Raw genomic sequence first — 13964 nt, 5'->3', positions numbered from 1 at the left:
AAGCTTAGAGTTTGCACTAGGGCTAGGATTAAGCCTAAAGTTTGAGCTAGGCTGGCTTAATAAAATGTATACATAATAAAACACAAATAATGTAAAAAAACAAATAATATATGGCTTGAAAGTTAACCTTTTGCATCATTTTTCTAATAATAGCTATGGTTTAGGTTAGGGTTTGGGTTTGCACTAAGTTTAGAGTTAGGGGTTAGACGAGGGTCAGTGTTTGGACTAAGGCTAGGGTTAACAGTAGGTTTAGAGCTAGGTTAATAAAATTGTTGCAAAAAAAAATAAAACTGTAAAAAAAAAAAAGAATAATATATAAATTTTAAGTGTAACTATCCGTATGTTAGAAGTTAAGAAATATTTGCCTTGCCGGGAAACCACTCTACCCAATCTTCAACTTTTCTTCTTAGTAATCCAGCTTCACCTGCTGCAAAACCTGATTTATTTATTTATTTTTCCCCGACTATGTACATTTTTTATTTATTTATCGAATTCAGGTGATGATCGTTTTATCAAAAAGTCGATCTCCATCACCTGTGCACAATGGGTTCTTCTTCGTCGCCTTTCTCAAAATCACTCGGGGCACTCCAGGTCGATCCACAGATTTTCATGGTCAATAAATATTCACGGGAGTCCCTTGGGTGGACATATAAGCAGCCACATTCAGATTATTTTCTATTGGGGACGAGTGAAGGGTTAATAATATCTCATACTGCAAAGCATTGGTGAATTGTCCACATAAAAGGTAATAAAAAATGAATAACCTAAAAAGCCATAGAAAAGGTCTAGTGAGGTGCCCGGTTACACAAAGCAGGCAGTGTGCTGAAGGGGGTCTGTGTAGGACTCGCTCCCCTGAGACCAGGGCTGCACAAAGCCGCCAGTGTGATCCCACTGCCGCTCTCACATCTCTTCCTCACCTTCGTGCAATTGGCAGAAAATTCACTTTTTTTTCCCCCCTTCTTCATCTGGTTCTCCGTGAGACATTTTAAACCTCGTCGGCTGCATGTGGCGACACCGCGCTGCCACTGTCAATCGGGATAACTTACAAAATCCTCTGTAGAAACTGCTGAAGGGAATCAGATGGGTGTCCCTGAAATCTACACCTTTGTAAGACTTTTTTTTTTTTTTTCTAAGGATGTACTTTTTTTTTTTTTTGGTATATTTTTACATAAATTGCATTTTTTTTTTTGTTTTCTTAGGAATTTGCAGCGCTCACTAAGGAGTTGAACTTGTGTCGTGAGCAACTTCTGGAGAGAGAAGAAGAGATCGCTGAGCTGAAAGCAGAGAGAAATAACACTCGGGTGAGTGGGGACATGACGGTGGGAGTGTTCGGGGCTGGTAGAAGCCCGTGACGGGGTTGTCTCTTCTCTCCCCTCCTATTTCAGCACCCGACAGGTTCCGGTGCAGCTGCTGATGGAGCAGGGAACATTTCTACCCAATTGTCAAGAAGGTTTACATTAAAAATTGCATTTAATTATGTTCGAGATAATATTCTAGTCTGCTGGAATCGAGCTGCTTTTCATGCAAACAGATAGAGATCCATCTATATCTCCAATATCTGTTTATGTAGACAAAGGCTCAACTATCACTGAGCCGAAACCGCAAATGATGGACGTGCACCGTATGCCATCTTGGATTAGTGCAGCTGCTTCTTTTCTGTCTATCTGTCTGTGTATCTTTCTTTTTCTTTCTCGCTCTCTCTCCATCTCCATGCCTTTCTCCCTCTCCTTGTCTGTTTCTCTCCTTCTCCCTCTCCAGTGTCTGTCTCTCTCACTCTCTCCAGTGTCTGTCTCTCTCACTCTCTCCAGTGTCTGTGTCTCTCTCCCTCTCCTTGTCTGTGTCTCCCTCTCCTTGTCTGTGTCTCTCTCCCTTTCAATGTCTGTCTCTCTCTCCCTCTCCGTGTCTCTCTCTCCCTATGTGTCTGTCTCTCTCACTCTCTCCAGTGTCTCTCTCTCCCTCTCCGTGTCTCTCTCTCCCTCTGTGTCTGTCTCTCTCACTCTCTCCAGTGTCTGTCTCTCTCCCTCTCCAGTATGTGTCTCTCTCTCCCTCTCCGTGTCTCTCTCTCCCTCTGTGTCTGTCTCTCTCACTCTCTCCAGTGTCTGTCTCTCTCCCTCTCCAGTATGTGTCTCTCTCTCCCTCTCCGTGTCTCTCTCTCCCTCTCCGTGTCTCTCTCTCCCTCTGTGTCTGTCTCTCTCCCTCTCCAGTATGTGTGTCTCTCTCCCTCTCCGTGTCTCTCTCTCCCTCTGTGTCTGTCTCTCTCACTCTCTCCAGTGTCTGTCTCTCTCACTCTCTCCAGTGTCTGTCTCTCCCTCTCCAGTGTGTCTCTCTCCCTCTCCAGTGTCTGTCTCTCTCCCTCTCCAGTGTCTGTCTCTCCCTCTCCAGTGTCTGTCTCTCTCCCTCTCCAGTGTCTGTCTCTCTCCCTCTCCAGTGTCTGTCTCTCTCCCTCTCCAGTGTCTGTCTCTCCCTCTCCAGTGTCTGTCTCTCTCCCTCTCCAGTGTCTGTCTCTCTCCCTCTCCAGTGTCTGTCTCTCTCCCTCTCCAGTGTCTGTCTCTCTCCCTCTCAATGTCTGTGTCTCTCTCCCTCTCAATGTCTGTCTCTCTCACTCTCTCCAGTGTCTGTCTCTCTCACTCTCTCCAGTGTCTGTCTCTCTCACTCTCTCCAGTGTGTCTCTCTCCCTCTCCAGTGTCTGTCTCTCTCCCTCTCCAGTGTCTGTCTCTCTCCCTCTCCAGTGTCTGTCTCTCTCCCTCTCAATGTCTGTGTCTCTCTCCCTCTGTGTCTGTCTCTTTCACTCTCTCCATGTCTCTCTCTCCCTCTCCGTGTCTGTCTCTCTCCCTCTCCAGTGTCTGTTTCTCTCCCTCTCCTTGTCTGTGTGTCTCTCTTTGTGTCTGTCTCCATCTCCTTATCTGTCTCTCCCTTTTCGTGTGTCTCTATTTCTCTTTTTTTCATGTCTGTCTCTCTCTTTCCATGGGTCTCTCTTTCTCTCTCTCTCATTTTCCATTTGTTTCTCTCACTCCCTTTCATTGTCTCTCTCCCTTTTTTGTGTTTGTCTCTTTCTTTCTCTGTGTCTGTTTCTGTCTCTCCATGTCTGTCTCTTTCTCTGTCCATGTCTCTTTCTTTCTTTATGTCTCTCTTCTTGTATGTATATGTGTCTCTCCCTCTACATTGGTCACTCTCTCTCTCTCTCTCTCTCTCCGAATCAGTCTCTTTCTCTGTCTCCGTGTTCCTGCCTCCATCTTTACCATCAGTGGTTTACCTAATCATTAAGATAATCGAACCTGTGAGATCAACCAAGGATCTAATGTGTGTCTTACTGGCCAACTCCCCTGGATAAGGGGAGACCTCCCAAAAGAGTAGACAAGTCTTCAAGGTGCACAGTACCCTCTGGGAAAGCATCTCCCTATGTGTTTTCTGTTTATGACGCCAGTCTGATGCTGTAACAGACTCCACCCCAACGCCCAGACATGTTCGGGGGCATGACCTGCAAAACCTATTCAAGGGTGGGAGTGGGAAAAAGGTGTGGCTTTATTTTGTTATTTTGACTAACATCCTCAAACCTTTCATCAAAGAGCACGTGGTCACCTTTCTTATGAATCTCTCTGGAAAATTTTTGTTTGGAGAACCAAAAACCTAGACCCAGTGGTTCAACTTGTCTACCCCTACTCACAGTTGTCCCATATACATGACCATCATTACTGAATTAGTGTGTGAAGTCTATTTGGTTTGAACCTAAAGGCCATCTGTTGTTCTCTGTGGTAGGTTGAGTGGTGGTAGGTTGACTGTAACGTTCTACTATAGGACGGCAGAAAAAAATCCTTGGCCGCCTAGTCTTCACTTTGTATTTTATACCTTTAGTCCTGAGGGGCTCCAAAGTCACGGCATGAGTATTAGTAGCTCTTTTTACGACTCCCCCAAGTTTCAGATTTGGGGTTTACTGCTCCTTTCCATGTTTTGGACAGGTAAAAAAATACTGTTTAATCAATGGTAGAATGCTGCGGCCCTTTACACCCAAATAAATGTGTCGCGGGTGATTTATCGTTGGCATTACCTTCTAGGTTGACGATGCCCTTGTCTTAGATTTTTACAAGGTGTTGAAAGGTAGACTTTAAAATCTCCCATGGACTGATACGAACCTGACATTATGTTGTCCACCCTGCCCATAAAAACAAGCATGCCTACATAATTGTCAGGTATGTCAGCGGAGTGGTTTACACCCTTATTTGAGAAGTTGAGTGGGTGTTCCTAGCAGAACACAACAGATTATATAAGAAGCCCTTATATTGAGATTCCTTTTCCTCGGTTGACTTGTTTGGGGCATATTTGCCCTTGAGGCTTTTGTTGAAAAGCTGAAGATGAGCAGATACCTTGTTTTTTTTAATGTTTTGTCTGAAGAGCCCGATCCCAGGACAATTTATCAGGAATGCCAAATAGCTGCAACACCTTTCCATGCTCGTCTTAAAACATCTTCTTGTCATTCTGTTTAAAGGGACTCTGTCACCTGAATTTGGAGGGAACAATTTTCAGCCATAGGGGCGGGGTTTTTGGGTGTTTGATTCACCCTTTCCTTACCCGCTGGCTGCATGCTGGCTGCAATATTGGATTGAAGTTCATTCTCTGTCCTCCATAGTAAACGCCTGCGCAAGGCAAGATTGCCTTGTGCAGGCATGTACTACGGAGGACAGAGAATGAACGTCAATCCAATATTGCAGCCAGCGGGTAAGGAAAGGGTGAATCAAACACCCGAAAACCCCGCCCCTATGGCTGAAAATTGTTCCCTCCAAATTCAGGTGACAGAGTCCCTTTAATACCTAATGATACCTAATACCTAATACCTAGATACCTAATGATCAGATCACATTTAGCATGAAGAAATTGCCGATCACTGACTCCAGCGAACATAAGTTACCACTCATCAATAGGGGGTAAAGTTTCTCCTTCAAGCCAATGTAAGGAGACTTATAGGCCACGCAGTGCTCTTATGGGAACCTATCTATGCTAACAGCCTCTTCAAAAAGGAGCTGTAGTGCAACCTATTTGATTGATATTAACTTTTACAACTGCTATGCTCAATCGGGAAAACTAGAGTTCCCATCATCTTCCTCTCTTAAGGGGCTATTTGTATATTTTAATTCCCAGAGGAACATTACAAGGTCCTATAAGTCTCTCTATGGCGAATTGACACTATGCATAAGGAGAAATGGTCCCCTGTCGGAGTTCTCTCATCCAGCCAAATAAGTTTTCCTGCTTTGCACTGATGAGGGGCAAACACCCTGAAACACGTGTCTTCAAATGGAGTTTCTGGTCTGTCTTCTTATCCTAAGGCCCTTTTAAAGGGTAGAAATTCACTTTTAGGATTACTATTTCCAAGAGGTAGTGCTATAGTTCCAGTCCTCTTCTCTCTGAGGAAGATATTTGCACCTAGCCATGGGATATGTGATAACTTTAAGATCACTGATTCCCAGAAATGGGCACGTGTGTCCCTGTCAGAATGATGGAACAGCAGGTAGGATGGCTGAGTGCAGCTCTTTGGGGATACGAGAAAAAGCTGAGCTCAGCACTCGGCAGCCCTAGAGGAAACGAATGTAGTAGTGGCCGGACATGGTAGCGGGGATAAAAGTTCCCCTGTTCTGCCTGTCGGTGTGGGTCCCAGTGATTTTCATTGGAGAGCCACTTGAAAATGCCCTAAGTGAAAAACGCCAAACATACAACCCCAACGGACGCCAAAACGCAACACTTTTGGCCTTCATCAGGTTAATTGGGGACTGTCTACATTTGACGTATGCGCCAACATGTTCACATAGCGTGAAGCGGACACAGCCCGTGTTCCTTTTGCTGTAGCACTAAATTTAAAGGTGTAATGTCTCCCTTGCCCCCCTACATTAGATATTAATTTAATAAATTAAAATGTAAAAAAAATGTATATTTTTTTTTTCTCACCAGTATCTAGGTCTTCTTCAAGGGGCAGAAATGCTTGTGGCACCTCCAGTACTTACGCAGTGTAATGAGTAACCACACTGGTCTCCATTGGAGTAAGGAGATGTGGTGCTGTCACAAGCTTCTTTTTATGCCTGTTGCTATGTGAAAGAACATAGTTAAAGCACTTAACGGGGTTGTCCACAACAAGGACAACCCCTTTTTGATCAAACTGTTTTGCGCTGATAAAATAATAAAGCCTATACTCCCCTCCCGTGCTGGCGCCATTCCCGCGGTGACTGCACTCACGGTTTCGGGGTTCGCGTGCTGTTGTTGTGACGTTTGCGCCCAATCAGCGCTGGCATCACTGTCTTCAACATGAAGAGGAAGTCCGGGCTGCAGCTGATCCCTGACTTCCTCTTCCTGTTCAATTCGACAGGATGTCAGGAGGCGGGGACCGTGACACCAGCGCTGATTGGGCGTTGGCGTCATGTGTCACTCCAACCGCATGGGAGCCCCAAGAGACGGAGTGACGACACAGCGGGAATGGCGCCGGCACGGGAAGCGAGTATAGGCATTTTATGGAGGCCAAGCGTGGGGAGTGAGAAGAAGTTGTCCAAGTAGTGGACAACTTCTTAAATGCTCCCTCTTAAGTGCTGCAGTTCTCAAGAGCCCCCTCTTATCTTCCGGAAACATGCCTGCACTCCAGGAGCAGGATGTACAGAGTGGGTTTCCGTACCTCCTGTTCTGCTCTGAGACCGGCAGGGGACCTGGAGGAGCACTAGGTGCCAAAGGGTTGGGTAAAAGGAGTATAAACTCTTTATTTTATAAACTGTCATTGTGGACCATTTTTCATTTTATTTTTTAAAGAAGCACTCCTCCTGCAATCCAAGTTGTTATCCTCTTAGTATATTGCAATCATCATATTACATAGCACTTTGTACTTACAATTGCACATTTTGCCTTTCTACCCAGCTAATTCTTCTCTCTTCCATTAAGTCTATGGCATCACATGATTAAAAACTGACTAGCTGAATCCTTCTAAGCTTTACGTAGAAACAGGAGGTCAATTTTCAGTGTATGAGTTATTAGTCACTGCAGAAGTCCTATGAGGATCAGCAGCTGGGTGAGGAATTGAATAAGGGAATGATAAATGCACGGACAAGAGACTTCCTGTTTCTACATAGAGCAGAGAAAAGAGAAGAATTAGCTTGATAGATGGGATAATGAGCAATTGTAAGTACACAGCGATATATAATTTAATGACTGCAATATATTAGGAGGATAAATATTTTGATGGGAGGAGGGCTTACCTAATTAAAGTGATTGCCCTTCCTGATTTATTTTTTTTTTTAAAGGGAAACCACACACTCTCTGATTGATATTCAGTCCCTGGTGTTTTTCTAACCTGCTTTGCCTTAATCTTAAAATGACCTATTGTTTAATTCAGGTTTTTATTTTATTTTTTTTACATATCACAATTTGTATTAAAAGTAATTAAAACAAAATCTTGTAATTTTCACATTAGCCTCTGGGGCTCTTTTAGATTACAATTTCCTGAAATTTCAGGAAACTACACATGTACATAGCCACAAGGGCCAGACCTTGACCAGATCTTGTATACTGAAACATACCATGAGCATGTGCAAAGGTCATTATAAAGGGTCAGTTGTGACATAACCTATGTGATTGGTGGATCCTGTGTTATCAGCTGTGTACAGAGCTATTTCCTGTCATTGTAATCCTGTCTGTGATGATAAGGAGACTGCTGTAAGCGCTTCCTGAAAGAACGGGAAGCACGAGTTTATTTATATTTTATAAAGATTGTTATATAAAAAAAAACAGTGCCCAGTTTTTTAATACATGAAACACACATTTTATTAACTTAACGGCTACACGTACAGATTGTATTTTTCAGACCTTGCTTTCCAGGGTAATCAGAACCCCCAATACGGTCTGACACACATAGGTGTGTTTTACATCATTTTCTTTATTTTAAAAAAATGTTTTTATTTCCTATCTTATTTCATAACTCATATTTTTATACGAATATTGAATTAAGTTGACTATACCTTTTCGTTATGCATTTTTTTTTCTAACTTTGGATGTCCCAGTTTTTTTAAGTAGTACTTTTCGATTATACCGTTGCTCTAGAAATGGCATAGTCAGCCCTTATGATAATCTCCATGCCCACCCCAGGGTAAAAATATACTCTGACCAGCCATTGCAGTAAATCACATGCAGAGAATACCATTGATTAATTCTTGACAATGGCGCCTGTCTAATGTTGGGACATTTTAATCAGTAAGCGAACTGTAAGTTCTTGAAGTTGATGTGATGAAAGAGAAAACATGGCCAAGAGCAAAGGCCTCCATAACGTCAGCGGAAACAGATAACATGGCAAAGAGCAAAGGCCTCCATAACTTCTTCTGAAACAGATAACATGGCCAAGAGCAAAGGCATCCATAGCGTCAGCTGAAACAGATAACATGGCCAAAAGTAAAGGTCTCCATAAAATTGGGTGAAACAGAAAACATGGCCAAGAGTAAAGGCCTCCATAATGTCAGCTGATACAGAAAACCTGGTCAAGAGTAAAGGCCTCAATAACATCGGCTGAATCAGAAAACATGGCCAAGAGTAAAGGCCTCAATAACATCGGCTAAAACAGAAAACATGGCCTAGAGGCAAGGTCTCCATAACGTCGGCTGATATAGAAAACATGGCCAAGAGTAAAGGCCTCAATAACATCGGCTGAAACAGAAAACATGGCCTAGAGGAAAGGCCTCCATAACGTCGGCTGAAGCAGAAAACATGGCCAAGAGTAAAGTCCTCCATAATGTCGGCTGAAGCAGAAAACATTGGCAAGAATATAGGCCTCTATAACGTCGGCTGAAACAGAAAACATGGCCAAGAGTAAAGGCCTCCATAATGTCTGCTGAAACAGGAAAAAATGGCCTAGAGTAAAGGCCTCCATAACGTCGGCTGAAGCAAAAAAACATGGCCAAGAGTAAAGACCTCCATAACGTCGGCTGAAGCAAAAAAACATGGCCAAGAGTAAAGACCTCCATAACGTCGGCTGAAGCAAAAAAACATGGCCAAGAGTAAAGACCTCCATAATGTCGGCTGAAACCGAAAACATTGGCAAGAGTAAAGGCCTCCATAATGTCTGCTGATACAGAAAACATGGCCAAGAATAAAGGCCTCCATAACGTCGGATGAAACAGAAAACATGGCCAACAGTGAAGTCCTTCGTAACAAGCTGAACCCGCTGATCTTGACAGTCTCCTGACTCCCCATCGACAGATGATGTCTGGGGTGATAAGGATCTTGTATGTATGATTTCGGAGTGCCAATCCTTTTGTTCTCTGCGACATGTTGACACTGGCAGCAGCTCTCGTGTGGAAGCCTCGAGAGAGATGGCTGCCAGCCGAACAAAGTATCATTTCGCCAATGGCTATCTGTTATATGTGTGGGTGTCGGATCTGAGTGACTTTAATAAGTGACAAATTGAGGTGCCTAGATAAATGGCAAGTCTTATAGGGTTTTCTGAATATCTACCTAAAGTGGTCAGGATAACCGGTGACATGGCAATGGGACCATATGATTTATTGATGTCTGTGAGGTGCAATGGCTAACGTGTCTGTTTTCGGTCCGATCTTACAAAAGAGCAACAACAAAAAAGTGACTTCTACCCATGATGGAAAGATGGCAAAAACTTAACTGTATTACTGCTTCCCTGTATGCGACTGAGTAGCTGCAGTCTGGTCACAATATCTACCCTTGTACACTGTTAGCACTATATGTGACTGAGTACCTGCAGTTTGTTCACAATATCTACCCTTGTACACTGTTAGCACTATATGTGACTGAGTACCTGCAGTTTGTTCACAATATCTACCCTTGTACACTGTTATGAATAACTTACCTGGGAAAAAAAAGCGCCAGGGTGATTTTGGTTCTTTACTGTTTATTTGTAGTGTGAAATATGTTTATCAAGTTCAAACAGGAGAGAGAAGATGCAAGTGAAGAGAGTGGAGATTATATGAGTGGGTATGCCATCCTTTTATGATCAGTGGAGATCCAACCTTTGACGCCCCCATGGATTCTAAGAGTGAAGTGGTCCCAGATCTTATTTGCCACTATGGGCACGATTCATCATTTGCGGTTTATTAAGTTGCCTTTCTTGCTTCGGCTTATGGTTTTCGTTGACTGTTTTTGGACTACCGCTTGTTCTTGTTTTCTCTGCCCTCCCTGTGACTATACATACATTTTTCCCTGTCCACATTGTGGACATCTGTATACAATGTTTTTTATCTTTTAGGCCATGTTCAGAATGGCTGTTTTTCACGATCCGATACAGACCGCAATGCACGGACTCTCCTCGGATCTCCCAACCCAGACTTGCTATTTAGGTGTTTAACTTTGCATTTATAAAGCAAATACATAGTAAAAGAAATCTGTGTGTACATAGCCATTATTTTAATTTTTCCTAAATCTAGCAGAAGGCAAAAATACCCACATAAGGCATTACATGATCTGTCCCTAGAAGGTCCAAAAATAATTATTTCCGCTCCCAGTATTTTAATCGAAGAAATCTTTCACGTGACCCACCAGGTTACCAACAGATTTGACAGAGATGAAGTATTGACTGTAGGCTGAATCAATGAGTCCAATCCACCATCAAGCAGTCTTGAGGGTGAAGCTGAGTGCCCTGTATGTGCTACTACAAAGCTTTGAGTTCACGAATATAGGCCCATCGGCCACAGGGGAGCAGGAAAAATTCTGTCCATGTTGGAATGGACCTCAGAGGAAAATTTAGGTCGTCGGTCGGCCAACTTCCCAATTTTTCCGTGACCCGTCGGTAGCCAAACCATGGAACCTTAGAATTGTCATGGCCTACGACGTCCTGTATCTTTTGTAAATAACATTTTCTTTTCGTGTACAGCGTCTCCGACCAGCAGGTCTTCACTTCCCACCTTTCAGATCTCTTTACAAAGTGACGGCACATTTACCGGTACTCAGAATTATGCAAAGCTGCCGCTTCTGGCTAAATAATCACACCAGCAGGGACACGCCATTAATTCTGTCAGCGCTCATGCTGTGCAAAGAAGCCAAGCAACCTGACACGACTGGAGGAAGCGTGCAGTCGGCCTCAGTAATGACTGGTATCCTCGTTTTTTGCCGGGGCTACTTGCTATTTCTTCTAAAAAAAAAAAGAGGGCAGCTATGAACGTGAGCTGGAAGATGCTATATTGGGAGGGCAATGGAAGATGTCACGGTCCTTGCCACTTAGCGAGCGCCTGATTGGCAGCAGTGTAAAGAGTTAACGACCCATGTGATATAGGCTGCCCTCTTTTCTGTTAGGTTGGGAAGTCGCTATAAATAAACACACTTCTCGGTGCGCCTTCATGCCATGGAATAGTGCCGCATCAAAGTCGAGGACACGTAGGAAGTGCCTGTCACAGTAAATGCGGATGACAGCGTGCCACAGGCAAAACGAGACGATTTTGAAGGAGCTTCGTGTGTTTTCACTGTGAAATTACCTCAGTGAAGACTTATCAAAAAGACGGGGAGATTACACCCGGCAACGTGGATGCAGATAGCGGACAGGCGTGGTGGGTTCAAAGAAACTCTAGATGTAGTGGTGTCTATGTAACGTAGGATGGATGAGATATGTACGAGATAAGTATTAGATGGGAAAGTTAAAGAGACACCAAACCTATAATTGGCATCTTCTAAAAAGCTCATCTTATAAATGTTACCTAATATACATCATGTATGGAGCTGGAGATACTTGAGTTGGGACCTCTAAACTGGGTGAACACCACACAATCAAACGACGACTGATTGTTTACATGTTTGCTGATCAGCGGTAGGTTAATAACCTGTTTAGACCGAAGTGCGTAGGATAGATCGTTCTTTGCACATACACTGTTGTTCTCGGGAGCACATGACCTGTTTACCCATGAAGATGTTCTGTCGAGAGCGATGATTTTTGAGCAAGCTTAAAAATAGTTTCACACAGCGGAGAAGCATTTTGCTAATTCATCTGATGAACAGCAGTCTGTATAGACTATCGGGAAGCAAGCATTCTTAAATACGTTACCCAATAATCTTGGAGTGTAAATACACCAAATCATATTATTTGAACATGTTAAAATCTGACAGCGCGCTGACCAATGTAATTCAATGGAGATGTTCAGATGATCGTTTTATCACCCGTACAGATTGTCCGAGTGAAAGCGCTAAATACGGACAAACAGATGGTACACAGTTGAACATTTGGATGAAAATCATCTGAGTTTTCTGGATGAAAATTGTATGATTTTTAATTTACTTATCTGACTCCAGGAAATTCTCCCCATCTGCATGACAGCACGGCAAACACGGGCTCTGATCGGCAGCAAGATCATTACTTCCGGTCAGAGAGCTGCTACTCCTACACTATCAGATGACAGCGTGACCGGCGGTAAAAAGGTTACCTCCTGTCACAGGCGTCAGCTGATGAGTGCCACTCCTCTCAGCCTACGCCTGCTATCGCTGATAACAAGGAGAGCAGGCACTGCTGATGGGAGTATTCATCAGCCGGCGCCTGTGTAGGACTAAATAAGTAATAATAAAAAAATGACGTAGGGTCTCTTCTATTTTTGATAACCAGCAGTGGCAAAACTGACAGCTGCGGGCTGCAACCCTCAGCTTTCAGCTTTATGATAGCTGGTTATCAAGAATAGAGGGTTTTCACGCCGTTTTTTAAAACTATTTAAATAACTAATTAAAAAAACAAACAGCTGGGGGGCTGATATTCTCAGACTGGTAAGGGGCCATGGATATTGACCCCCCCCCCCCAACCTATAAATAGCAGTCCGCAGCGACCCCAGAAATGGCACATCTATTGGATGCCTGACTCATTCCAACTTGCTCTGGTACAGTGGCAAGTGAGGTAATATTTGTTGGGTTGATGCCACCTGTTTTATGGCTGCTGACATCAAGCCCATAGGTTAGTATGAGGAGGCGTCTATAAGACACGCCCATTACTAGCCCCATAGTTAGATTATAAAAAAGACACAGTCAGAATTAAATCCTTTAATTGAATTAATGACACAGACTCTTTTGTTTGACATATAAGTAAAGCACAGTTATACTCACCCTTATACCTAAGGCTACTTTCACACTGGCGTTTTTTTTTTTAATACGTCGCAATGCGTCGTTTAGGGGAAAAAACGCATCCTGCAAAGTTGTTTGCAGGATGCGTTTTTGCCCCATAGAGTTACATTACCGACGCATTGCGACGTATTGACACACGTTGCAACCGTCTTGCGACGGTTGCGCCGTGTTGTGGCGGACCGCCGGGAGCAAAAAACATTAAATGTAACGTTTTTTGCAGCCGACGGACCGCTTTTTCCGACCGCGCATGCACGGCCGGAACTCAGCTCCCACCTCCCCGCACCTTACAATGGGGCAGCGGATGCGCTGGAGAAATGCATCCGCTGCCTCCGTTGTGTGGCACAACAAACGCTAGCGTCGGAATCTCGGCCCGACGCAATGCGACGGGCCGAATCCGACGCTAGTGTGAAAGTAGCCTAATTCATTGAAGCCCATGTCACCTGTAAAAAACAAAATAATAAACAATCATACACTCACTTTTATGCCTAATCCACTAATGCCGATATCCCCTGGAAAAAACAAAAACAACCATATACCTCACTTGTCCGACGTGAAGATAATCCATGCTGTCCCACGACAACCCAGATGATTTGGAGAGCAGTCACATCAGTGACTATGCTCTCCGTCATCCAGCTCACACAGGGTAATTACCGTAATCCTGCAGTTTCTAGCACTAACCTCATTTATGGCGCCTCTCGCTGCGTGAGAAATTTTGAGCAGTGCCATAAGTGAGGTCACTGGGGTTCATCAACTTTGAACCCTGGTGAACTTTCAGGGCAGCTCAGCATCAGTGTTAGCTCTGGCTGGCATGGATAGCGGTCACATTACTGATGTGACTGCTATCCAGATCGTTGTAGGACAGTGTAGATTATCTTCATATCGGACAAGTG

At 43.8% G+C, this 13964-nt stretch overlaps 1 protein-coding gene across 9 annotated transcripts in view; it reads left to right on the top strand.

Annotated features, from left to right (window-relative positions):
* The window catches only part of PPFIA3 (PTPRF interacting protein alpha 3), a 127228-nt gene that overhangs the window by 46733 nt on the left and 66531 nt on the right, over positions 1–13964 (top strand). For all 9 annotated transcript variants that reach the window (XM_069742282.1, XM_069742281.1, XM_069742283.1 and 6 more), the window contains exon 3: positions 1200–1301. In XM_069742282.1, the coding sequence (XP_069598383.1) occupies positions 1200–1301 (102 nt within the window). The remainder of the gene's footprint in view (positions 1–1199; positions 1302–13964) is intronic.

This window comes from Ranitomeya imitator, chromosome 10 (assembly GCF_032444005.1).
Source record: "Ranitomeya imitator isolate aRanImi1 chromosome 10, aRanImi1.pri, whole genome shotgun sequence".
In the NCBI taxonomy this organism is placed as follows: domain Eukaryota; kingdom Metazoa; phylum Chordata; class Amphibia; order Anura; family Dendrobatidae; genus Ranitomeya; species Ranitomeya imitator.
Note: the sequence above shows the minus strand (reverse complement) of the source record. Positions and strands in the feature narration are given on the sequence as shown.